This window comes from Delphinus delphis, chromosome 16 (assembly GCF_949987515.2).
Source record: "Delphinus delphis chromosome 16, mDelDel1.2, whole genome shotgun sequence".
Classification (NCBI taxonomy): Eukaryota; Metazoa; Chordata; class Mammalia; order Artiodactyla; family Delphinidae; genus Delphinus; species Delphinus delphis.
This window is the reverse complement of record NC_082698.1, coordinates 30,507,631-30,534,457: the sequence shown is the minus strand read 5'-3', so window position 1 is coordinate 30,534,457 and position 26,827 is coordinate 30,507,631. Positions and strand designations below refer to the sequence as shown.

The following is a 26,827-nucleotide window of genomic DNA, read 5'->3' as shown; positions in this document are numbered from 1 at the left end:
GGCTTCTAGAGGTGATGTCCACAGTGTAGCCACTAGCCACACGTGGCTGTTTATACTTAATTAAAATGAAACGAAATTCAAAAGTCAGTGCCTCCGTAGCACTGGCCACATTTCAAGTGCTCCATGGCCGCATGTGGCTACCAGATTGGTCAGTGCGGATGTGGGATGTTTCTGTCCCTGTGGTGAGTCTGACGGGACAGCACTGTCTATCGGACGCTCTAAAGGTCTACATGATCATCTGAAGAGCTAGTGCTGCCTGGACAGAGACAGGGGCTCCCTTCAGCGTTCACAGAGGGGTGGATGACCCCAGGATCCCACTCAGTCCTGACGTCTGGAGAGCTCTGCCTGGGCTCTGAGTCATGGGGTCTCAGAATCCCAGGGATGGTGGGAATCCCTCCTCCCCCGCCTACGCCCACTTGAGTCACCTCTGCGAGGTCCCTGCCACTGTAGCACCAGCCACTCCTGAACTGAAAACACGTGCTATGCTCTTGCAGCCTGACCACGGGGCGATGAGAGGGGACCTCCGGAAGGGCCCACCTCCCCATCCCTTCACCCGCCATCGACCCCCCACCCTGGGGAACCAGAAGGCAGCCCTCGTCACAGTGACCAACATCTGATGACTGCAGCCAGGGTCCTCAGCCGCGGCCCCCTCAACTCCTGCAAGCTGGGGCCAGGGAAGGAGACTCCCACCCTCGTCTTCCCTTCCCTTTAACGCAGACGCCCAAGCTCTGGCTTGGCTTCTGCCCACCCTGCTCCCTGGCCACACACTCACAGCGTCCTCAGGCCGTCCAGGCCCCGGAACATGCCGCTCCGGATGGACTCCAGCTGGTTGGCGGTCAGGTGCAGCTCGCTCACTGAGGCTGCGCCCTCGAAGGCCCCGTCTTCAATCTCCGACACCTTGTTGTTGCTCAGATTGCTGGGAGAGGGTTATGGAGTTCAGGACCCTTTTCCTGCACCCAGCTCCCAGGCACGGGAGCCCTGTCCCCGACAGGAGCTACCCCACACCCAGAATTTCCCCTTCCCATCCTGACCGGCGTCCTGACTGCACCTTCCCGCCAACGGGGAACTCACATTTTCTTCAGATGGGTGAGTTTTTTAAACATCCCGGTGGCCTCCAGGATGGAAATCTCATTGTTGTTTAATCGTCTGTAAGAAGCAATGAAGGGAACTTTTACATCCATAAATGACAGACGTTAAAGTATCTTCCAAACTGAGACTATCTGGGACTCAAACAAAGGGGACTCCCAGAAGAATTTCTCTGGTGAGATGAATTGATCCTATTTCAGAAAAGGCTGGACCAAGAGCTGGGGGGTGAATGGGGATATTTTAACATGAAAAATGCCATGAACTTTACATACATAACTGACAGCCATGTGTAGGTATCTGTGCACATGCATATATATACGTGCACAAATTTATATTTTTAGAGAAAGAAGAAAAATAAAAAAATGGCTTAGGCTACAACTTTAGCTGATGGAATCAGGTCCCCACAAAGAAAGCAAAAGCATGATTGAGAGAATCCGCCCTGGTTCAGGCTGGCGACCTGCCCCGCGGGCCAGAGACTGCCTCAGCAGGGCGTGTGGGACTGGGAGTGAGAAGCAGAGGGACCACTTCCTGCTGGACCCAGCAGCTGGCATGCTCCCGGGGTGGGGTCTCCAGTGGTCCCCAAATAGGGCTGCGACAGAGGAAAACACGGAGGAGGGGCGGGAGGGTCCGTGGGAGCTGGGGGCAGGTGAGGGTGTGGTGCGGCTGGGGGCTCTCACAGCTCGGCCGTGGCCTGGGGGATGCGCTCAGGGATCTTGGTGAGCTTCAGGCCGGAGCACTCCACCATGCTGGCCTCGCAGCGGCACTTGTGGGGACAGACCACGTCGCTGTTGCACTCACTGTTCAGCTGGTAATCCTCTGTGCCTGTGGTGAGAGGGTGGGGGCCAGGGGCGGAGGAGTTCCAAGCAGCCCTGCCCAGCCCAGAGTCTCCCGGGGCCCCCTGGCCTCCCACTGCCACCGTCCCACCCAGGCCGGCCTTGGTCCCCCCTCTTACCTGGAATGAAGTACTGTTCTTTGGCTGAGGAGAGAAGCAGAAACGCTACAATGCTGGGATTGTCCAGACCATGCAGGAACAGCCCAGGCCTCAGCCCTGCTGCCCAGCGGAAGCCGCCCCAGGAACCAGGCTCGGGTCACAAACCAGGGCCCCGGCACCCACCCACCCAGCCCCTGTGTGAAGGTCTTGCTACGAACACAGATATTCCTTGCCCAGGCTGATGCAGGGGACAGCACCACACCCAAGGAAGCCTCTTCCAGGGAGCACCAAAACCACGGGAACGTTCACACACAACGGCACAGGTGAGGATGGACCAGGATCCGGGCTCGGAAGCCGACCCACACTCTCCCCAGCCAGTTGCCGTTTCTGCTGCCCCAGAGCCTGGAGGAGGCGACCATCTCTCTGAGGAGGGTTCCCAGGCCTCCTGAGTGTCTTAAAAAGCTTGAAAGAGAACTGTCCTGGGAGGAGAGGGACCTGGGTCCTTGCCCGTCCTCTCCGGGGTATCTTCGGCAAGCTCTACCACCTTCCCAGGCCTCAGTAAAACAAGGCGTGGGAAACTGTAGATGCAAGTCTACACTGGGGGCCCGCACCCTCCAGCATGGGTCCAGAGTGGTCCAGCGCACGCTTGTTGGGACCATCCAGGAACATCACAGGGTCCCTGAGCAGACTGAAGGCGGGCGGGTGGGTGGGCAGGCGGGCAGCTACCTGAGCACCGGAACTTCTTGCTCTTGATCTGCCCGATGCGCTTGTTGGCGAGGCGCCGGGGGCTGGCGCAGCGGGCCCCGCTGGTCTCGATGGGGTTGGTGCGCAGGAAGTCCGCCAACCACTTGAGGTTACAGTCGCAGATGAAAGGGTTCTGGGCCAGATGCCTGTCCAAAGGGGGTGGATGGGAGATCAGAGACAAAGCTGCACCATTGTGCTCACCACCACCTGGACGGGGCCTCACTGCTTGCTCGTGGCCAGAGCCCACCGGGCCCTGGGGAGAAATGCGCCACCTGGGGACAGCACCTGGGGGTGCCCACCACCTGTGGAGAAGTCTTACCAGAGCCTGGCAGTGGGGATGGAACTCCACAGCCTGGAGCTTCCAGCTGTCCCTTCAAGCCTCACTCTGTCCCGTCTCCTTCTACTCATCTGTCCCTCCCTCTGCCCTGTGACAAACAGGAGTGGAGGCAGAAGCAACCCAGAGACCGGCCAGGGCACCCCCGTCCTTCCAAGGGCGAGGTGATGGAATGAACATTAGAGCCCAAGACCTCAGCATCCAGCGGCCTTTGGACCCCGCCGGTGCCATGAGTCCTGGACTGTCCCCTCCCTGTGGCTTTGGGCGGCAGCAGCCTCTTTCCCACAGCCTCTGTCAAGAAGGGGCTGGGGCCAGGGTGGCAAGGCTGGGCCTGCAGCTGGGGTAGGAGGTCTCAAAGTGCCTGCTGCAGCCCCTCAGCTTTCCATGGAATCTCCGTTCCTACCCCGGGCCATAGGGGCTGCCCCCTCTTGACCATTTTACAGGCCGTCTCTCGACACAGGGAAACTCAGAAAGCATTACTGAGTAGCTGCTTATCGGGGAACCACTCATATCTTCTTGCTGGCTCCCTGTGTTACCCGCAGGATAAGTGTGGGGAGGGGGCAGCTGACAGGTGATACTAGCTGAGGGAACCCGGGTCACTGTAAGTGACCACAGGGCTGTCTTTCCCATTGGCCCTGACTGCCCTGCAGGCTCAGACCAGCCACATCTGAACCACCTAGCAGCCGGCTTGCCCACCTGTGTCTGGGCCAATGCGGCACTGAGTGCCCTGCTTTCTACCCCGAGACAGCCAGGGAAAAGAATCCAGCACCTGTCCTGACTACTGTTCCCAAAAGCCAGCGCTTCTGCATGGGGCCAGCTCAGAGGACTCGCCACGCCATGGCTACTCTTCCCCCATCTAATGCCATTAATTCAAGTCATCTACATATTGGCCGCAGCCCAGGCTCCTGCTAGGGCCACACGGCTCTCTCCAAGCGGAGGCACGAGCCCTTGCCCAGAGTCTGTGCTCAGCTCAGCTCAGACCTTGGCCACTCTCTCTCCATCCATCCCCTCCTGGGCTCCGCCCTCTGGCCACTGGTCAGTATGCTTGGTGACAGCTTTCCCTGCCCAGCTGTCCTTGCCACTCCCCTTTGCAGCGCCTGCCCCACTTTCCTGCCTGAGTCCTGGCTCCTCTCAGCTCCACCAGGTGGGCCAGGCCCCTCCCCCCCCTTCTGCATCCCGTTGGATGGTTTGTTTCCCCGATTTAAACTGCCAATTTGCACAGCGACGATGTGCGTGCTGACTCCCCAGGGCAGAGTTCGTAGCTAATCTAAAGTACACCAGGATTCAGGGATTGCTCTGGGATCCTTCCACCCGCCCCATCCACATCTATTTGTGCCTTAGGACAGCCTCTGCCTGAACGAATTGCGTCCCTCTATCACAATCTTGGCAGAAAACTCTGTTTAAAATCAACTCAGTTATGTTGTTCAGGCACGTATTAAAATGTCCAAGGGGTGCAGAGTAGAATACATCCTTTTTAAGAACAGGCTATTTTTTGTCAAAAGCAACCTACAAAACTTGAATCACCCACCGAGGCAACTGGCTTCTGTATAAACTTAAGTATCTGACATAAAGTAGAATTTTTAGAAGGTGTAAAGAGCAGGGAACTGGGGAGAGAAAATGCTCAGGAGGAAGAAAAAAATCTGCTTGGGAAAAGATAATTATGTTAAAGGCACACCCAGAAAGAGGCTGCACATGTGGCCAGACAATTATCTCCATGCACATTTCTGATAGTGGAAGGTAGAAGGGGAGACCGATTCCCAGTCTCTTTCTTGGATTAAGCATTAAGAAGTCACAACTAAAAATCTTTTGGGCAGGTACTCAACATCATTAGTCAAATTAAACCCACAATGAGCTACCACTTCAAACCCACTAGGATGGCTGTAATCATAAAGAAAACCGATACCAAGTGTGGGCAAGGATGTAGAGAAATTGGAACCTTCATAACATTGCTGGCGGGGATGTAAAATGTAGAGCCGCTTTGGAAAACAGTGGCGGTTTCTTAAAAGGTTAAACATAAATTTCCCATGTGCCCCAGAAATTCCAAAAGAAATGAAACGCTTTGTCCTCACAAAGATGTGTAAGAAAATGTTCACAGCAGCATTCTTCATAATGGTCCCAAAGTGGGAATGATCCAAATGTCCAACAGTGAGGAGGGATAAACAAAATGTGCGTGCAATGGAAAAGTGTTTGGCAATAAAAAGGAACAAATACTGTTATTGGGTTGGCCAAAAAGTGCCTTCGGTTTTTAAGTAAAAATAAAAGACACATTTTTCATTTTCACCAAGAACTTTATTAAACAATGTATTCACCCTTTTGTTCCACTACCTTCTGCCATTTTTCAGGCAACTTCGTAATTCCATCTTCCCAAAAGTTCTTATCTTTTTGAGCAAAAAACTGTTCCAGGTGCTTTTTACAGTCTTCCAGGGAATTGAAATTTTTTCCATTAAGAGAATTTTGTAAAGACTGAAATAAATGAAAATCCAAAGGCAGATGAATCAGAACTACCCAGCCAAGCTGTAACAGTTTTTGCCTGGTCATCAAAGAAACATGCGTTCTTGTGTTATCCTGATGAAAGACTATGCGTTTTCTGTTGACTAATTCTGGACGCTTTTTGTTGAGTACCACTTTCACTTGGTCTAATTGGGAGCAGTACTTGTTGGAATTAATCGTTTGGTTTTCCGGAAGGAGCTCATAATAGAGGACTCCCTTCCAATCCCACCATATACACAACATCACCTTCTTTGGATGAAGACCAGCCTTTGGTGTGGTAGGTGGTGGTACATTTCGCTTGCCCCATGATATCTTCTGTTCCACATTGTTGTACAGTATCCACTTTTCATTGCCCGTCACAATTTGTTTTAAAAACGGAACGTTTTCATTACATTTCAGTAGAGAATCGCATGCGGAAATATGGTCAAGAAGGTTTTTTTCTCTTAACTTATGTGGAACCCAAACATCAAAGCAATTAACATAACCAAGCTGGTGCAAATGATTTTCAACGCTTGATTTGGACATTTTGAGTATGTTGGCTATCTTCCTCGCAGTATAACGTTGATTGTTCTCAATTATTGTTTCAATTTGATCGCTATAAACTTCAACCGGTCTACCCAACCGTGGAGCATTGTCCAGCAAGAAATCTCCAGCACAAAATTCCGCAAACCACTTTTGACACATTCGATCAGTCACAGCACCTTCTCCATACACTGCACAAATCTTTTTGTGTGTTTCAGTTGCTTTTTTTACTTTCTTGAAATAATGAAGCACAGTATGCCAAAAATGTTGTTTTTGTTCTTCCATCTTCAATATTGAAATGGCTACACAAAAATTCACCAATTTTGATAAGTTTTTTGAAAAATGCACGCTGATATGACAGCTGTCACAATACAGTCTAACAAAATTGTTTCGAATGAAGTTAAAGACAACTAAGTGCTACTAGAGCAATCTTATGGAAAACACCGAACGCACCTTTCAGTCAACCCAATACATACTTGCAATATGAAGGAATCTCGAAAACATTATGCTAAGCAAAAGAAGTCAGTCACAAAAGATATATCACATAAGTCCATTTTTATGGACTATCTAGAAAAGGCAAATCTATAGAGACAGAAATTAGATTAGTGCTTGCCTGGGGTTAGGCTGGAAATAGGAACTGATTGCAAATGGGCACAAGGGATTTTGGGGGGTAATGGAAGACGTTCTAAAATTGAATTGTAGTGATAGTTGAACAACTGTAAATTTACTAAAAATCACTGAATTGTACACTCAGAACAGGTGAATTTTATGGTATGTAAGTTATACCTCATTCAAGCTTTAAAAAAAATTTTTTTTTTAATCTCTTGGGGCAAGTAAAACTACAAAATCAATACTGTGACACATGGCACTCAGCCACAGATCTTGGAGCTATAAACAAATCAAGCAAGATTTTGTAAGTTGAAATCCGCTCGGTTCTGACATAAGACTCGGCCAAGGGTTTAACTATCTGAGGCTGTAATAACAATATCTGATTGTACCTTGGATTTGCTTTTTTTTTTTTTTTTTTGCGGTACGCGGGCCTCTCACTGTTGTGGCCTCTCCCGTTGCGGAGCACAGGCTCTGGACAGGCAGGCTCAGCGGCCATGGCTCATGGGCCCAGCCGCTCCGCGGCATGTGGGATCTTCCCGGACCGGGGCACGAACCCATGTCCCCTACATCGGCAGGCGGACTCTCAACCACTGAACCACCAGGGAAGCCCGGATTTGCATTTTTTAAAATTCTTGTTCTAAATTGTACTTCAGTTGTCAATATATAAGAGTTGTTCACGAAGTTCAGTCTTGCTTTACAGCCTTAACAATGAGGTCAATTCTTAGGGTAAAAGCACAATTTAGGGGCAAGTTAACTAATTTCTCAGCGCCAGTGAAGAGATGCCTGAGACCAAATCCCTGCTCTACTAGATGCTATGTGACCTAGGGTGAGTCTGCCTCTGCCTCAGTTTCCTTATAAGTAAGGCAAGGATGAGAGAACCTTCATTCATAGGTCATTGTAAGTATTAAGTAAGATAATACACGCAAAGAACAGTGTCCTGGCCTTCAGTAATAAACCGCGGTGACTATCGCTATTATCAGTATTACTACTATTACCATCTCTCCTATGGGAAACCCTCCTGTTCTAACACTCTGCTCCAGCTTTGTGCCCTACTACTGCCTTGGTGGAAGTGGCCAAGATCTCAGGGATGGTACCTAGGAGGGCAGAAGCATTCCTGAAATCCAGCCAGGTAAATGGACACAGACAGAGCCGCCCCTGGTGAGCACAATCCATTTGATGTACTAGCTCGCCTTCCACCCTGAAAGCGAGACAGCTCCTCACATGAGATGCTCAGCCCCATTCCCCATCCCCAAGGCTCTCCTGCATGTGTGTCCCCGGCCCTGAAATCTCCTTAGTGCATTTCTCTCAGATGTTCTGCCAGCTTCGTGAAATAATCCACCTTTCCAATGTCTCCCTGTGACATCTCATTTCACATACTTGGCAAGATTTCCCCGTGGTGCTCCCTCCCCCTCTCCCTGGCTATAAGTAAATTAATTAGCAGTAGTGGGCTGCCGGCGGGTATGTGGGCTCTAATGAGTTTGTCTTCATGGCTGACATCCCTGCTGACGTGCAGGGTCCCAAGGGAGCAGGAGCTGTGCCTTCTACTCGATCTGTTTCACACTCATCCCAGCACTCGTGCAGATCTCAGCTGACAGAGGGCACTGCACAGCGGGTAAACAGTGGCAGGGCTGGCAACGCCAACAATGGCCACGGTAATATTAATAATAAATACCCATCAGGCACGCACCACAGGACCCACGGTTCAGCACGCTGAGTCACACTGCAGGCTCAGAACTAAAGATGTGGAATGTAGTGCCTGAGTTTAACCAAATAGTAGAAGAGAAGTTTCCCTATACAGAAGCCTTCCAGCTAAAAAATAAGGACTCCTTTAAAGCGTAACCGCAACAGCATTATCAAATGAAGAAGGAATGTTAGAATTCACATATCACCATTTCAGGATCCCTAATGAACAAGCGGGCCTAGGCATTGAAATCAATGACTGTGTTTATTACAAAAAAAAAAAAAAAAACAGGTATCTTGAGCCTCCTGTTGAAAGTACACAATACTATGAAGTCATCTTGCCAGAAAAAGAACAAATACCTGAACCTGACCCAAGCTCCTAGATGAAATTTTCTATCTGCAAGACCTAGAGAGAACAGAGGAACATGTGAAACTACACCACAGGGGATGCAATAAGCAAATCCAGACTGTGGGGAGCTCTATGGATCCAGTAAAGCAGTGTCTTCAACAAATAACGTGCAAGGAAAATGGAAATGGAGACCACACCCACAGATTAAAAACTTAAGTAACACATCAACCAGTATCTGCCAATTGTACTGCATAGGCATTTACTTATTTCTTTGTTTATCTATCTATTTATTTATGAGGGAGGGGATTTTAAAATGCTTTTAATTTTTAAAAAAATTTTAATGCACAGAAATCTCTTGCATTCCTATACACTAACGATGAAAAGTCTGAAAGAGAAATTAAGGAAACAATGCCATTTACCATTGCAACAGAAAGAATAAAATGCCTAGGAATAAACCTTCCTGGAATTGTTGCTCTTCTAATTTTTAATTTATAATCAGCATTGCTGTCACTGTATTTCATTTAAGACATTATCAACTGCAAGATGCACTATTATTTTATGTATTATCAAGAAAGAACAAAGTGCTGCCCATTAAACATGCCATCAATTGTCACATGCATCCCAATTCCACATTCCTATGAAGAAAGTGATATCCACATTTTATGAATGAGTAAACTGAGCCCCAGAGAAGCTAATTAACTTGCCCAGGGCCACGCAGCCAATAAGGATCATAGCTGGAATCTGAACCCAGGTTTGTCTAACCCAGAATCTGTCCTCTACCAGAGGCCATACCTGGTGAGCCAAAGGCACAGGCCAAGACCGCTGCCTGTACCTGGAGGCTGTTACCTCCCCTAGGTCCACCTGCTGGGGTGGGCGGAGGCGGAGGGCAAGAGGGCACTCACAAGGTCTGGATGGCCCGCAGGGAGGTGAAGGTGCCCTTGGCGAGACTCTGGATCTTGTTGTCATACAGGGAGAGCAGTGAGAGGTTCTGCAGGTCCTGGAAGGTGTTGGGCCGGATGCAGTTGATTTTGTTGGCATTCAGGAGCCTGTGGGCAGAGCCAGGGCCAGGTGGTGAGGGGAGAGGCACAGAATTGGACTCATCATGTCCTGGGCACCTTCCTAGGTGCCAAGCACGCGTTATGTCAGGGAGGAGCCCACGGAAGCAGGTGCAGGGGATCTGGCCCTCTGGGTGTCCACTCCACGCAGAGGAGCTCCGGCTGCCTTCTCTGTGCACAGGGACCATTTAGTCCCTCATGCTTCTCTCTTTCAAGGAACTGCTAGAGGTGCCCAATGGGATTCTGAGACAGCAGAGAGCACAGTGGTCAAGTCGCCTCCCAAAGGCATTTGGGGGTATCCTTCTCCTCCCCTTCTGCTGGGTTTCCCAGGAGCTGAGAGGGAGCATTTGGCTTCTGTGCTTCTTGGGTCCTGGGAGAGAATCCTTGCCTGAACGCTCAGCGCTCAAGGAGGCTGACCTGGGCCTGGGTGTCCTCCTGCAGCAGACAGCTCTGTCCCCAACCACACCGAGCTCAGCAGGAACACAGTTCGCATCTCAGCGGCCTCTCAGCTCGGGCGTCCTGCAATCAGCTCTGCATCCACCTCTGCCTCCCTCTCTGGCCTCTGCAGAGCCCCCTAGACTCTCACAGCCTTGCCAGACCTGCCATCCCCCAAGGTCCTTGCCTCCCACACCCCAAAGAGGCCGAAAGAGAGGCCGGAGGAATACTGCCCCCCCTCCATGGGTCCCACCCAAGGTCACTCGCATTTGGGTCCTTACAGGAGCTGTAGGGTGAACAGGCCTCCAAACACTCCCCGGGGGAGGTCTGTGATCTTGTTCCCATAGAGGACCCTGGAGAGAAGGCAGCAGAAAGGAGAGTTAGAGGACAGCCCGGCAGGCCGGGGCACAGCTCTGCAAGTCCTGCCCACACAATGGTGCCACCCCTATGCCTTTCACATGCCAGGTCCCAGCAGTGTAGGCTTGTTATAACAGTGGCCAGCAGACGGCAGTAAAGTGCGACAGGAAGGGGTCGCCGGTCCCTACTCTGCACAAAGGTACCCTATGGGCTAGAGGCAGCATGATCCCCATCACTGCGGGAGCACCCCTCCCTCACTCTGCCCTCACACACGGATCCCACAGAAGCCTGTAAGGGCCCCTCCGGGGAACCTCATGGGAAATTAACCTGGTTGGGGATCCAAAAGGAGATTGTTCAAAGAGAAGAAAATCCCTAGGGCAGGAAAAATTAACATATTTTCAGGGAATTACAAGCAAAAACTGGAATGCCAGAAGGCACGTGCGGTATGAGCTCCAGCACGTCAAGCGAGTCTTTCCAGCACAGACAAAACACCAGAAGGAAACAGACCAAAGTGTTAGCTGCGCTGAGATCTGGCGGCAGGACTGCGAGTGGGTTGTTTCATGCTTTAGAATTTTCAAAGTTTTCTACATGGAGCATGAATTCCATATATAATCAGAAAAAATGCAAAGGTTCAAAAAAGACAGGCAGGCAAAAATGGGTTCAGACAGATGGTGAAAGCGTCATGGGGCCTGGGGAGGGGGGTGCATTACGTTCCAATCTCACAAGCGGCACCCCCAGCCACCCCCAGAAACATTCTGTCTGAGTAAAAGCAGAGTGCGCCATCTCTGAGATGGTTCTTGGAGGACGGCGTAGCAGGAGCTAAGTAGGATCCGGGCTGGCCCATGTGGAGAGCTCCAGTGTGGCTCGAGTGGAGGAAACAAATGGGACCGTAGCTTGGATTTTACGCAGCCAGCACCAGGAAGCCTCTGAGACATCATCAGACTCCCACTGGAAAGATCCCCCCGTCTGCTGTGTGGAGTAATGCAGGGGGCAGGCATTGAGGCAGGGGTACCAGGTCAGGGCCTGACCAGGCGGACACTGTCAATGTCCACTTTTTGCATGACCTCGGCATGAAAGTTCCTATATGGTGAGGGGGTGGCTGCGACCATATACCCATGAGCAACAGGAACCCACTTAGATGGGCTACTGTCATGTTCCAATTTAGGAGGAGATTCACTCACTTTTCAGAGGAAGACCCTGCATTTTGGCAGCCACCTTCAGGATCTCTCAGCCAAGGACAGTGACCCATCACCAGGCTGTCGTGTACAGCTGTGTAGGTTGCACACTGCACAGTTTTAGGGGTGCCATTCCCAACGGCCCCACGCACTACCCTGCACTCTAGTCCAAGAGAAGAGGGTGCACACAGAAGACACTGAGCTAGCGGCCTCCTGCACTGCCCCAGGGGGAGTTCCATTCTGTTCCACTTCCTAGGCCCCGAATCAACGCCCAGCCCATGTCCAACGCTGCCAAGGGACGGGTGAAAATACTCATTCCTAAGACAAATGAATGGCCTCCATCAACAGGGAGCCAGCCTGACTATAGGACACCCTGAGTTCACTCTGTATGGAGACAAAGTACCATGGGACCTCAGAGAGTGAGGGGCTTAGTGACCCTGGGAGAGCGAGCAAGGGTTCTTGGAAAAAGAGATGAAGTAACATTCCCGAGATTAATTTTCAATGCCGCACAACGTTTTGTAGATTGATGGATCCCCAGCAAACTGTTGAGGGAAAGAAAATACTGGACAGGGTGGGGGAGGCAGGGGAGGCAGGAAACACTCTTCACAATCACTCATTACAACTTGAGATCAGAGCACGTTTGGGACAAAAGATGTAAGCTGAGGCAGATTTCACAACTGGAGCTGGTGGTTGCCACCATTATAGGACCCAGGCAAGGCTCAGGAGAACGGAGCGCTGGGCCTCTGTGGGGAGGTGGGGCCAACATGAAGGCTGGGCTGACTCAGATGACTGCCACAAAGAAGGCTGGGAAAATCCCCACCGCAGAAGGCAGAGCATCACAGTTGTCAGGGGCAACAGCTCTGCCTAGCTTTTCCATGCACTCAGCCCTTGACTCCCTCCTCCCCCTCCCAGCTGCAGAGGGTCCACAAAGAGGAAGGGAAAGCTGGGTACAGCCACCCTGGTCACTGCAGCCAGAGGGAGACCCACTGAGGCTGTCTGTGCTCCTTCTCTAGCGCCCACCAGAGGGGCCCTGAGCCCTGGCCCTGCCAGCCTCCTTGAGGGATGCCCTGGACCACTACAGAGCCTTGGCACTGCTACTCACAGCGAGTTCAGGGACCGGAGGCCCTGGAAGGCGTCGGGTGCAATCTCCGAGATCTGGTTGTTGCTCAAGTCTCTGCAAGGTGAGCAGAGGAGAGACGGTGGCTGAATCTCTCAGTGGCCACCAAGTCCTGCCTGTCCCCCCTACCTCCCAGACACCACAGGAGGGCAGGGGTTTCTTTGAAATTAGGAAAGAGAAGGGCCAGTTCCCCATCCACCCGAAAAACCCACGACTGGCCACTATTTCCCTGTGCAATCCAAGGGTCACGCACGGGTGGGTACCCTAGCTTTCCCCTGCACACACCCCTCACAGCCTCAACTGCTTCTATGGGTGCCCAAGCTGAAATGGTCAGCTCTGGTCACGTGCCAGACTCGGACTCAGCATCCTCTTTAGGCCGCAAGACAGCCCTTCGAGGAGGTCGCACCACCGCCATCCCCATGTCACAGGTGAGCCTGGTAGGAAGGCCAGATGATGGCTTTGCCGGGGGCTCAGCCACGGCAGGCAGAGTCAGGACCTGCCCCGGGGCTGCGGCCTGCCTGCTCCAGGCTCAGCCCCATGCTGACCCCCAGGAAACAGCAGGAGGCACTCACATCCTCCGAAGCTTTCTGTAGGGAGAGAAGGCTCCGGGGGGGATGGACTTGATCCCATTGAGCTCCAGGCGGCTGCAGAGAGAGAACACAGAGGAAGGACAAGGGCACGTCACCCCACCCATGCTGTTGCCCAAACCAGGCCCTTTGTCCGCCAGCCCCTGCTCCCACCCTCCATCTGGAGGTAGGGGGGCTGTTACAGGCAGAGAAAAGCGACAGGTTTTCGAGCTCCATTATCCCAGGCTGCCATGGCTGAAAGGGGCTCACCAATGATGCTAATACTAAGAAACCAATGCTTTTTTTTTTTTTTGGCCGCACCACGGGGCTTGCAGCATCTTAGTTCCCCGACCAGGGATCGAACCCGTGTCCCCTGCAGTGGAAGCGAGGAGTCTTAACCACTGGACTGCCAGGAAAGTCCCTAAGAAACCAATTCTAGCAGACTCACCCAGCTGGGCTGGACAGATGGACCACAGAGGGATACGCCTCTCCAACCCTCCAGAGTTGCCAGCCTTGGGCAGACAACTCGGCCCAGCTGAGGCAAAGCATGTCTTCTCCGTTTGCACTGAGGGGCCTCAGGGCAAGCCTTGGGGTAGCGCCCGCACTGGCTCTTCACTGGCCCACCACAGCCTGGCCTGGCCGGAGGGATGCATCCCAGCGCCTGCCCTGCCTGTACTCACATCTCCGTCATGGTCTCGGGCAGGTTGGCAGGGATAGCGGTGAGGCCTTTGCCACGACAATCCACAATGCCGTTGCTACAGGTACACATGGCTGGGCAGGAGCCGGAGGAGAGGGTGCAGGAGGGCACGTGCCCCGCCTCCCCCTGGCCTGTGGAAACAGTGGGCTGTGACCTCAGGGAGCCCTGGGCCAGGACCTCCCTTCCCAGATACGGACTGATGGATGGGGACAAGGTGCTTCTCTAAATGAGGATGAACCAGAGGAGATCACCAAGGACCATGATGTAACTCTGCACGTGCCTGGTACATAGCAGGTACTTGTTTGCTGAACTTGAATCTGAACATAACTGTGCTACATGAGCATGTGATTTGCACGCTAGGAAATCCTACCCTCAGTTCTGAGGCTCCAGGCTCTAGCCCAAGTCACTCAACACTTCCGGCCTGAGTATGACAAGGACCATGTTTATTGAGCGCTTACTCTGTGCCACATGCCATAGTAAGTGTCGTACATGCAGTATCTCATTGAATCCTACTGCAAAGAGCATGACATCATTGTGGCCACTTTACAGGTGAGAAAACTGAGTCCTCAACATTCATTAATTAGCCCATGAAATTCACACATCCTCCACGTTAATTAATAGCACATGGAATCTCACCACATAGGTGGTGAGATCAGGGTGAAGCCCAGTGTCTGATGTTAAGGACCCACACTTTTTAAAACCGAGGTATCATCGGTTATAACAAGTGCACCATCATAAGTGTATAGCTGGCTGCATTTCCTCATGTGGGTACGGCCACAGAACCGCCCCCCCCGACATGGAATATTTCTATCATCCAAGAAGGTTCCCTCATGCTCCTTCCCTGAGGTAGTCGCTATTCTGAGACCTGTCACCAAAGATCTGCTCTGCTCCTCTGTGGGCTGCACATAAAGGAAAGCAGACGGCAGGCTCTCTTGCATCTGGCCTCTTGCACTCAACGTAAAATCTCCGAGATTTGCCCATGTTGCTGTGTAGTTTGTTCTTTTCTATTGCTGACTCATAGTCTATTGTACGGATATGCCATCATCGGCTAATCCAGTCTCCTGTTGGTGGCCATTTGGGCAATCTCCAAGCCTGGGATATTATGAAAAACACTGCTTGGATGTTCTTGGACATGTGTTTGGCAGAACATGTGCACATACCTAGCAGTGGAGCTGCAGAATCACGTCTCACACACGCCGCAGCCCTGAGCACGGCGGTGTTTGAGCGCAGTCTCGGGGGGCTGCCGGTGCTGAGGAGGAGGGGACAGCCCCCCCACCCCCGAGCCTCACCCTGAGGAGAGGAGGCCGAGCTCTGTGTGGCTGGCGGGCTCAGATCCACAGGCTTGGGAGGAGCGGGCAGCCCCTAATCCTCTGTCACGGATCTGTGAGCCGGTCATTCACTCAGCAAACATCCCTTGAGCATCTATCTCTCTGTGTCAAGTGTGAGCACAGTACTAAGAAATGGCCAGAGAACACAGCACACGTACCCATGTTTTCATGGACTTTGCGATCAGTCTATGCGGGACTCCCTCTGGGGCCAGGGAAGGCTCCCTGGGCCCTGCAGGTTGAGAAGGGAGCAGCAAGGCGGGGAGGATGTAACCAGCAGGGAAACAGCCTGCCAGGAGGCCAGGGTGGGAGGCACCTGCTCCCGGGAGGGGCAGAGGCAGGCACGACTGAGATGCACCAGTGAGGAAGCCACCAGGCAGAGGAGGCACAGATGACCTCGTCCAGCCTCGCAGAGCTGGAGGGCAGTTTGGACTCTCCTAGGAGCACTGAAAGGCCAGGTAAGGACAAAGCAACAGTGAGCAGCCCAAACCTGTGGCTCTCTTCAGGTCTTTCTGGCTGCAGTATGCAGATTGGAGGGGCCAGAAAGGAAGTGGGGTGGCCAGGCAGGCGGCTCTCCCAGGACCCCAGGTGGAAGACGGAGGTACAGACTCTGGGGTCCATTTCACTTCGAACCAAGGCTAGAAGGCCCAGTTTAATGACTTTTCAAGATAGCAGGGGTGAGACAATGGGGGATGGGAGAGGGGGTAATAGGAGGGGGCAAGAAGGGGGTGGAGTGAGGGATGGGAGGCGAGGGCGGGAGTGCTGGGTAGAAGCAAAGAAGCAAAAGGGAGACGTTGGGTAGAAGGGATGGGACAGAAGGGGACAATGGGTGGGGACAGGAAAGAAGTGATGGGTAGGAGACAGGAGGGGAAATGCAGTGGAGGCAAGAGGTGATGTGGAGACAAAGGTGATGGGTGAGACAACGGATGGGGAAGGAGAAGGAGAGCAGTGAGGACAGGACACAATGAGTAGGGACAGGAGACAACACAAGCGAGGGTAGGAGACGGTGAGATGTCCTCACCCCATCCATGGATGAGGACCGGAGGTCACGGGTGGGCCAGATGTTAATGCGTGCTGACAGGAGGCTAGTGGGCGGGAACAGGAGGCGGGGCGGGGGCAGGCGAAGGGCAGCCGAGAGCCCCGGCAGGGCCTGCACCCACCTGGGCAGCTGAACTCACTCTTCTGGACCTCGGCCACGTTGAGGCCGCGCAGGCTGGCAGGGCCCGAGCACTGGGTGAAGAGCCCGATGGTTGGCCGCTGCCTCAGCCACTGGGAGAGCCAGGCCAGGTGGCAGTCGCAGAAGAGGTGGTTGGAGTGCAGGCGGCTGCGGAGGGGGGTGAGGGAGCAGACAGGGTGGCTCACGACCCACCTGGGCCCCCAGCCCCTGGCCGCACAGTGGGAGCCCCTTCGCCCACGGGGCAGGGGGCCGAGCCCCTGGCGCTCCACTGGGTCGGGGCCCGGCCTACACCCCGTCAGCTGCGCGGCTCAGCCCCGACTTGGGGATTATCTGCAGCAGCGGGAAACTTCCCAGCAGCTGTCCCTTCCCCCCAGCGGGCTCGGCGGGTGCGAGGGGCACCCCTTCGGCTGGAGTGTGCCCAGTGAAGGTGCATCTCACTGAGCTCACGTAGACCCACTGCCCAAATCACCTGACTCATCTTCAAACACAAAAACAAATCATTTGTTGTCCAACGAAGACATCAACTATAAATGACATTCGACATCCTTCAGTTGTAGATCACCTCCCCCTCCCCCAACTCCACTCAGCCCCCGCCCTGAGGTGGCCTCCGGGGGTGCAGAGGAGGCCGAGCTCCTTCCACTCTGCCCCCCAGCACCTCCCCTGCTCGGCACTGTGCTCCCGGCCGCCCCAGACTGACTCACAAGGTCCGCAGCTTGGGCATGTGGTTGAAGCTGGACACGGGGATGGTGGTGATGCTGTTGTTGTTCAGAGTCCTGAAAGAGGGAAGCCAGAGTCACTGAGCATCCGCCCAGCGGTAAGCCGCGTGGGAAAGACGGGCACAGCTTCTCCCTCACGCTGTGGCTCACAGTCTGCCCTCGAGGTGACCAGCCCTGGCCTGGACCCGGGGGCTACGCCGGAGAGCCACCCTCAGGGAGACCCCTGAGCTGGGACAGTGATGAAGAGGCAGCTGCACCACAGACCCCCAGGCTGGTAGGACAGGGGAGGGGGGGGCACAGAAGGTGAGAATGGGTGCAGGCTCGGGCTGACCTGGAAGAAAGCGTGGGGTTTGGACAGACGGAGGGAGAAAGGCGAGGCACTGCAGCCTTGAGTGTTAGAAACTCCAGAGAGACACAGCCACTTGCCCTGGGCTTCATCACGAGCAGTTTAAGCCTAGGTCACACTGTCACAGGCATGACCCCAGGAGTACACGCCCTTCCGTCCTTGGCAACAAGTCTAGGAGAGCAGAGAGCAGGCCTCTGCCCTGGGCCTGGCACCCACCTCCCAGGCCTCCCGCCTCCTGTGGGGCTTCCCCGCCCAAACGCCAGCTGCTTGGGCCTCAGCGCCCGTGATAGCCAGCTCTCCTGCCTCTGTTTCCCTTCCTATGTTTCACTTACAGCACTTCCAGCCCCCGCAGAGCCCGGAAAGCTCCTTCCTCAATGCAGCTGATCTGGTTCTTGTCCAGCTGTCTGTGGAACAAAGGAGGGTTATAGAGAGGATGGCTTGTTGCCTACAGCGGGGATGTCCAGACATTCTGATCAACCACTCCATTAGTTTAGAAAAAAAAAAGACCTGACCCCAATCATTTGTCCAGTACATACGTGTTGATCCAAATAGTAAATGTTAATAAAAGCTTAAATTCTTTCTCATTTTTAGTTAAAACAGTAAGTATAAATAAGTTATATTATACTCCTCTCCCCAACCTTGCATATTTCCTGGGGAGCAGGCACCGCCCCCACTTTGAAGACCACCTAGAGGGTGCTTGCTGGTGGCTGTACAATCAGAGTCTGTCACAGGAGCCATGGCAGCCACAGCCGGCAAACAGAGTTCAGCCTGAGTGCCAAGTGAGACCGACTCACAGTGGCTACCTGGACTGCTGCTCCCAGAACAAACTGAAGCTGTGATTGGGCTCCTTGGGAAAGAATGCGGTGATCAATTACCAATGTCTACTACAGGCACGAGGGTCAGGGAGTGACAAGCGTGCCAGGCATTTGCCAGCACCATGGCAGTCAGACCTGGGTTGGGGTGGAGTGTAAGCCTGGACCAGAATAAATTTGAGTCATAGAAATAAACCATTATATTTAAATAGCATTTGGCTTCCCTGGTGGCACAGTGGTTAAGAGTCTGCCTGCCAATGCAGGGTACATGGGTTCAAGCCCTGGTCTGGGAAGATCCCACATGCTTGGCTGCAGACAACTAAGCCCGTGCGCCACAACTACTGAGCCTGCGCTCTAGAGCCTGTAAGCCACAACTACTGAGCTCATGTGCCACAACTACTGAAGCCTGTACGCCTAGAGCCTGTGTTCCGCAACAACAGAAGCCACCGCAGCAAGAGGCCCGCGCACCACAACGAAGAGTAGCCCCTGCTCACCGCAACTAGAGAAAAGCCCGCGTGCAGTAACAAAGACCCAACGCAGCCAAAAATAAAATAAAATAAATAAATTTTAAAAAATAGCATTCAACAAAGTGTATTTATTTCCATATCTCATTTAAACCTCAGAGCAAGCTTGTGAGATAAATATGATGTCCCCATTTTGCAAAACAATATATAGAGGCTCAGTGAAGTTAACTGACTTGCAGCAGCTTATACGATATGGACCTGCAAGAAAACATTCAGACCCAGCTCTCCCCACCCACTGGAGGGTAAGGGCACAGAGACTGTCCATTGCAATGGAACAAGGACATCACCCAAGCACCCCACAGTTCATGACACTCCCTTCCACCTGGCCCCCAAAGGATGCCTGTTTCCTCCAGCCCCAGACTGTTCCAGAAGACCATGCTGGCATGAACCATCTCAGAGCCCAAACCAGCTCCTCGGCTGCCTGGACCACAGGGCCTGGGGAGACCCATAAGGATGCTGCCAGGGGTGGCCCGACAGTCCCCAAGCCCCTCTCCCTCCCCGGCCCATACTCACAAATTTTTGAGGTCTGTGGCTCCACGAAAAGCCTTTCTGGGGATGGCCTGGATGGCGTTCTCACTCAGGTCCCTGCGAGGACAAAGCCAGAGGGAGAACACTGTCAGAAAAGATTTCTCCAGCGTGCCCTGATGAGGCAGGGAGGTCAAGCAGGCCAGACAGTGCCCAGACCAGACACAGCTGTATCCCAGCACCTGGGACAGTGCTTGGCATGCAAAAATCACTGGGTAAACATTTGTCAAACGAATGAATGAGTGAATAAATGAACTGGAACTTGGGTCCCAGCCACCTCCCCTTCTCTGGGCAGAGGGGTTGCAGCTGGGGGGTGCAGCCTGGGGCAGCAGGGATCAGCTCTGCCAGCCCCCAAGCCTGCCCACCAGACCCACCAGGGTCAGCTCAGCCCCCAAGGCATCGTCCAGGGCTGCAAAGGAGCAAGCAAAGAAGGAGCTTTTCGACGGGGCCCACAGCTGCCCTGAGACCTATGGCGGGTGTACCTACCGTTCCTGATCTGTTTTACTGACCAGGAATGGAGGCTTCAAAAGAAGGCACAGCTGGACCCCAGATAACCCAGCCAGTAGGTGGCCCACCAGGTTGTGAACTCCAGGCTGGGTCTGACTGCAGACCCCACGGTCTCAGGGACTGCAGGGGGCAGGGCTGCCACTGAGCCTGGATCCACACGGGGCACTGAGCGTGCTGGCCTAGGGACTGCCGTGCTGCATCCCTGCCCTGGGGCTTGGAGGGCAGGGACCTCTGAGGACTCCATCACCTCCCCATTATTAAAGTCCTGAAGTGAGGGAGGAGGCGTTGCAGGGACTCAGCAACTCAGCTTCCGCTCCCCAGCAGGATTGGGCCTCAGGCACCTGTCCACCTGCCTCTCCTCCCTCTCTCAATCCTCATTGCAGAACGCCCCTTTGCTTCCCACCGTGCTGATAACAACCGCCCCCCAACGCCTGCACCGCCAGGCGTGTCACAAGTGTGAGTGCGCCTGAGCCTCGCACTAACCGTGGGGCAAATACTACTGCCGTCCCCCTTTCGCAAGGACCAGAGGGAGCTCAGGGAAGTTACACAGCTCTTTGAGGGAGCACTGGCGGGTTGGCGGGTGGCGGCTCCAGAATCTGAAACAGGCAGTCAGGTTGCAGAGCCTCCCCTCGCACAGCAGCCCTGGGAGGAACTGCGACCTCAGACAGTCAGGGCTGCCTGTCCCCACGTGGGATGGGCAGTTCTGCAGACCCCGGACTCTCCTCCTGGGCCAGGCCCATGGGGCTTTGACTGTCTCCATCCCTTCAACCATTCACCCCACGGGCCTCAGGGTTCACCTCAAACCTGAGAACACAGCCCACGGGGGCACTCAGTGCACTGTCCCCTGAGCTGCGGGAACCGCTCCCCTCTGCCTGGGTTTTTCTGCTGAGACAACAAAACAGAAGCATCGCAGCAGAGCGCATGGGGCCCTGACCTCAGAAAGGCAGTTTCGAATCCCGGTTCCCCACCTCCCGGCTGTGCATCTGTGGCTCAGCCTTTCCCTCCTGAGCCCCAGTTTCCTTGTGTGCAAAGTGGGGGAATACAAGCCTTGCAAGGCCTGCCCCACAAACCGCCCCAAACCCTGCCCCCTGCATAGAGTGTGAGCTAACCTCTGTGAGCTCCCTCCCCTCCAAACCCCGACCCCTCCTGTCCCCCAGCTGCCTAACCGGCCCCAAGCACCTGTTGTCCAAAAGGGCTTTGTCACCATCACACCCCCTATTCCCTGCTCGGTCTCTCCTTGAAGGAAGGCGTCTCAAGCCTGTGACACAGCCTCTCCTCTCTCTCCTCCAAAACTACATTCCCGCTGTGTCTGGCTTCACTATAACAGGCCTGTGCCTGTCCCTTAATGTGACAGCAGCTTCTCTCCCCTCTCCCCCCGGCCTCCCAGGTTTCAGAAAGATGGAGGGTGCCCAGGAGTGGGGACCTCTGGTAGCACCCTCATCTCAGCCCTAGCTAGCAGTTCACCCTTCAGCCAAGCTTGGGGGGAAACTCTGGGCTGACAGCTCGCAACCATTATTCCGTTTAATCCTCGCTACAATCCTGCAAGAAGGTTTCTCCCTTGTATCGACTAGTCTATTGATTTAGGCCAACCTTGTTCCAGAAAGGCTTTAAGGTGACTTATAGGGATTTATAAAACAGCAAGAGATCAGGAGTAAAAAGTAGGGCAGAGAAAAGACAAATCAATATCGGACAGCAAGCATGCAGCGCCACGTGATCCACACAGCTGCCTGGTCGGGGCAGGGGGTAGGTTCTAAGCTTTCTGAGAGCTGATGTGAAAAGGGAAAACTGGTCAGTTAACTGCATCCCCGATATATGTATAAACTCAAAAGAACCAGTTTCTCGGGAGTAGAGGTGTTTTGGGCACTAAGATGAGACAAGAATTTCTCCAGGGGTCTTTATAAAAAATGACTGTGTGTCCTAATCAATAACACTAGATCCTTATAATAAACGGGTTTCAAGTGTCTGTTTCTTATAATAACATCACATCAAAGTATGATTCAGGCAGAGCAATTCTCTAAGGATACACACCGGGAGCTAAGTGGGGAAGGGAGGGGCAGGAACGGTCTGTCAAAGGCAGGACGCATCGAGCCTGGCATGATCCAGGAGTAGGTGAGAGCAGGAGGTGCTGGGAAGAGAGTGTTGGCAGGAAAAAGGCTTGCAGACCAGAGAAGGCGACAGGTTAGACCAGAGAGGAGTGTGATCTGATAGCCTTTTAGACATGGCTCTGGGTCACCAAAGCTAATAGAGAAAAGACGCTGCCCCCAGTGGACACCAAGTGCCAATTATTGAGGTGAGGGTCCAGGGGTGGGTGTGGATCCACCAGGGCCAGGCCACAGTAGTGAGCCGGTGCTCACACTGTTAAAATGAGTAAAGGAAACTGAATTTGAGACCTTAAAGAGGCCAGCCTCTAGACCAGAGGGAAACAGGTGAGCCTTGAAAGGCGGAGGAAAATGCAGAGTGCTGACAGCAGAGAGGGTGGTGGAGAGAACCCGAACTCTGCAACGGAAGGATCTAAGTTCAGCTCCTGCTTCTGCCATTTACATTAGAAGTTACATGCCTGAGAGCTTCAATTTCCCTATTTGTAATATGGGGATTAAAATATCTACCACGCAGGACTTTGAAGAAGATTAAGAGAGTTCATGTAAATATTTATGCTTCTGTTCTAGTACCTCCATTTGGCAATATTTAAGAAATGCTGGGGACTTCTTTGGTGGTCCAATGGTTAAGACTTTGCCTTCAAATGCAGCGGGTGCAGGTTCGATCCCTGGTCGGGGGGGGGGGGGGGGGGGGGGGCTAAGATCCCACATGACTCGGGGCCATAAAACCAAAACATAAAACAGAAGCAGTATTGTAACAAATTCAATAAAGACTTTAAAAATGGCCCACATTTTAAAAAATCTTAAAATAAATAAATAAATAAAACTCTTAAGAAAAAAAAAAGAAAGAAAAAAGAGAAATGTGGGCTTTTGACCAGCCTTAATTAAGCACAGTCCGCCTATCCCTTTGCTAAGGTTCTGACTGTTGTCTCCAGTTATCTCACTAGGGGGCGCCAGAAGCCTTCCCCGGACTTGGATGCTTGCTCAGCCATTTGGCAAACCCAAACAAAGCTATTCTTTTTTTTGCCCCGTTGATCCCCTACCTGGTGAACAACTGTTTTGTCTTTCCCAAACCTCTTTGAAATAAAGTTTCTTATATCCATTTTCACCAGGTTGGCATGCAAACTTCAAATGTACCACCTACAACTTTTCTCATCATATTTTCCCAGGCCCTGAGCCTCCTTTTTCTCCCTGAAACTTGATCAATGTTGCCCTATTCTTCTCCCTCGGTGACCTTGTCAGAGACCCTGAAGTGAGGTGCGTGGCCTGGGGTATGTCGGGGCAGAATGAGATACACTGAGAGAGGCCATCCTGGGAGAGGGTGGGCTGTGGAGCTGGAAGGACAAACCAAAACCCGGAGCAGCTGGTGGCCCGATCCTGGCCAGGGGGAAGCACAGGGCACAGAGCCACAGGGCGGACAGCAGTTCAGAAGGACACCTCAGGCAGGACAGCGAGAAGCAGATTCGAGAGCAAGGATGCAGCAACCAGACAAGGGACCGGCTGGGGACAGATTCTACGGGAAAGGATAAGGTCCTAGATTTCTGACAAGCTCCCAGGGGATACAGAGGCTGCTGGTCCAGGAAGCACACACTGAGAGGCCAGGGCATAGAGGAGAATGCCCACAGCTAAGTGTCACCCTGGAGACTTGGGTTCAACGAGCCCTGTCTCACCCACTTAAATCATGTGGTCTTGGGTGAGTCACTAACCTCTCTGGCCTCAGTTTTCTCATCTGCAAAATGGGGGTAAGAAGTGGTACCTACCTTGCAGACTCTGATGTGGTAGGCACTGGGTGCTCTCACCCCTGCCCATGACTCCACATGTGCTGCCGTTCCTTCATTGCCTCGAATCCCTGCTGCCACAGGACCTCTGCACTTCTGTTCCCTCTGCCAAGACTATGCTTCCTCCACTCTTGTGGAGGAATGGTAACTTCTATTCATCCTTCACATCTCAGTCTACAGACACCTCCTCTGACAGCTCCCTCTGCTGCAGGCTCCCAGGGCCCCGACGCTTTCTCTTCTCAGCACTAATCCAGGTTTATAATGAAATATTTGTGCACTGGATGTAATAAAATACTGATTTTTGGTTAACACCCCTCTCTGCCTCCAGACAGTCCCTGGACACCTGGTGTGTTGCAGAGGCTCAGTAATTTTTAGCTGAACTGAACTGAAGTGGATCCTTCCATGATTCTCTTGCTCCAATCCCTCTGCATTTTCCGGATTAAAGCAAAGAGTTAGGACAGGCCATGTGACTGAGAGGGAAAAGCAGGGGCTTGGGGCAGGATGGCTGGTTCTGTATGAACTTTGTGAGACCAGACCTCTTCCCCGTGCACTGGGTATGGTTGTACTTGCTCTGTCTAACACTCACCCAACGAGTGAGGGCTCTACAGGGGGCTGGGGGAAGAAGCGCTTGTTGCCAACGGTGTTATAATCAACCCTGCCCTTCCCTTCACCCATCTTTATGGAACTTCAATAATCACCCTCCATGGCTCTGAGGTGGTCCCAGCAGCATGAGCAGAGAGGTGGGGGAGCCTCTGAGGAAGGTAAGTGACTCTCCCAGGACCCACAGGAGGACAGGGAGTTGGAGCCCCTGGGGTCCACCCGGGGGACTCGAGGTAAGGGTGCTGCAGGCAAAGATCCCCCGGCCTGAATCCCACCACCCAAGATCAAGGGCCCTGAGACACAAGCTGCTGCCAGTACCTCCACCCCCGGGGTCTGGGACACCCCCAATGACCCCAGCTGGGTCCCCCTTCCCTGAAGAGAAGGGGGCAGCAAGCCCACAGCCTGGCTTGGGCACCACCTCTCCTCCTGCACGCTGCCAATCCCTCCACCCTCTGCCAGGGCCGGGAGAGGCAGGGGCTAGAAAGCCGAGGTCAGGACCCCATGTTCTCTCTGCTAATCCCCCTTCACGCTCTAACCAGATTGGGTCCTGCTGGCAGACCAGCCTGAGGGGATCAGCACAGGGGGCGTTTCCAGCCAGAGACGCTGGGCACCAGCCAGAGCGACCTCCCTGCCGGCCCTACTGCAGAGCTGGGGGCCTGCTCTGTCGGCCTTTCAAGCCACACGGAGGCTCTGGGCAACCTGGCCTGTTCCCTCGGCCGCTGGTTACCCTGTGCTCGCCCAGTATGGGGATGGAGGAAACCAGGGCAGCCCGACTGTTCCAGGCCACCTCCCCCAGGGCTCCCTTAGCGGATTAAGGACTTGGGCCTTGGGCCTTGAAGCCGGCCATGTACCTCCCCACCGAGGGACCTCCTGGCAGTTTCCTAACGCCTTGAGCCTCAGTCTCCTCCTCAGTAAAGTGGGAATGACTGTGGGGTCATGGGGCCTAACTGAGGCTGTGTGCGGTGCTCTTGGCCGGGACTGGCAGAGTCAGCTGCCACTGCTAATCGTCTTCATGGGCCTCAGGGCTGGGGGGCCAGGGAGGGGCAGGGCTGAAAAATCCAGGTCTTGCTAGAGTCTGTCATACAGAGTGAAGTAAGTCAGAAAGAGAAAGACAAATACTGTATGCTAACACATATATATACGGAATTTAAGAAAAAAAAAATGTCATGAAGAACCTAGGGGTAAGACAGGAATAAAGACGCAGACCTACTAGAGAATGGACTTGAGGATATGGGGAGGGGGAAGGGGAAGCTGTGACAAAGTGAGAGAGTGGCATGGACATATATACACTACCAAACGTAAAATAGATAGCTAGTGGGAAGCAGCCGCATAGCACAGGGAGATCAGCTCGGTGTTTTGTGACCGCCTGGAGGGGTGGGATAGGGAGGGTGGGAGGGAGGGAGACGCAAGAGGGAAGAGATATGGGAACATATGTATGTGTATAGCTGATTCACTTTGTTACAAATCAGAAACTAACATACCATTGTAAAGCAATTATACGCTAATAAAGATGTAAAAAAAAAGAAAAACTCCAGGTCTTGGAATCAGGGGGATGAGGCTGGAGGCTGGCTCTGCCACCAGCCCACTGTGTGATCTCGGGCAAGACCAGCGGTTAGTTCCTAGCCCCTGGGTCTCCCCTTCCAACAGCACTACCTCCCAGTGAGGTCGGGAGGATTAAATCACACACGGGTGAGCCCAGCTCCGGGCAACCTCCCTCATGCTGCTGCGGCTGCTAAGTGCCGCCCAGGGACCCTCAGCTGGTGACTCAGCACCCACATCTCTGGCACCTGAACCAGCAGCAGCGGAGCCACCTGGGAGTTTTAGAAATATGAACTTTCTAGCCCCGCCTACTGAATCAGAATCTGCATTTTAGTAAGATCCCCCCAGGTGATTCATATGCATATTAAAGTCTGAAAAGTGCTGGGACTTCCCTGGTGGCGCAGTGGTTAAGAAACCGCCTGTCAATGCAGGGGACACAGGTTCGAGCCCTGGTCCAGGAAGATCCCACATGCCACGGAGCAACTAAGCCCGTGCGCCACAACTACTGAAGCCTGCGCGCCTAGAGCCCATGCTCCGCAACAAGAGAAGCCACTGCAATGAAAAGCCCACGCACCGCAACGAAGATTAGCCCCCGCTTGCCGCAACTAGAGAAAAGCCCGCGCACAGTAAAACAAATAAATAAATAATTTTTTAAAAAGAACAGTGCTGCATCTGACAGAGGGAAGCTTAAAACTCTTCCTGTCCCCAGCTAGGGCTAAAGCAAAGGGGTTGTAG

The 26,827-nt window shown here is 53.3% G+C and overlaps 1 protein-coding gene across 1 annotated transcript in view; it reads right to left on the bottom strand.

The window, feature by feature from the left end:
- Positions 1 to 26,827, bottom strand: part of SLIT1 (slit guidance ligand 1) — a 171,621-nt gene that overhangs the window by 38,757 nt on the left and 106,037 nt on the right. Inside the window, exons 5-18 of the mRNA XM_060034372.1 lie at positions 19,561 to 19,632; positions 18,044 to 18,115; positions 17,351 to 17,422; positions 16,633 to 16,796; positions 14,131 to 14,278; positions 13,457 to 13,528; positions 12,870 to 12,941; positions 10,517 to 10,588; positions 9,648 to 9,791; positions 2,744 to 2,907; positions 2,039 to 2,062; positions 1,764 to 1,908; positions 1,072 to 1,146; positions 773 to 916 (exon numbers count right to left, since the gene is read on the bottom strand). Of these exons, the coding sequence (XP_059890355.1) occupies positions 773 to 916; positions 1,072 to 1,146; positions 1,764 to 1,908; positions 2,039 to 2,062; positions 2,744 to 2,907; positions 9,648 to 9,791; positions 10,517 to 10,588; positions 12,870 to 12,941; positions 13,457 to 13,528; positions 14,131 to 14,278; positions 16,633 to 16,796; positions 17,351 to 17,422; positions 18,044 to 18,115; positions 19,561 to 19,632 (1,440 nt within the window). The remainder of the gene's footprint in view (positions 1 to 772; positions 917 to 1,071; positions 1,147 to 1,763; positions 1,909 to 2,038; positions 2,063 to 2,743; positions 2,908 to 9,647; positions 9,792 to 10,516; positions 10,589 to 12,869; positions 12,942 to 13,456; positions 13,529 to 14,130; positions 14,279 to 16,632; positions 16,797 to 17,350; positions 17,423 to 18,043; positions 18,116 to 19,560; positions 19,633 to 26,827) is intronic.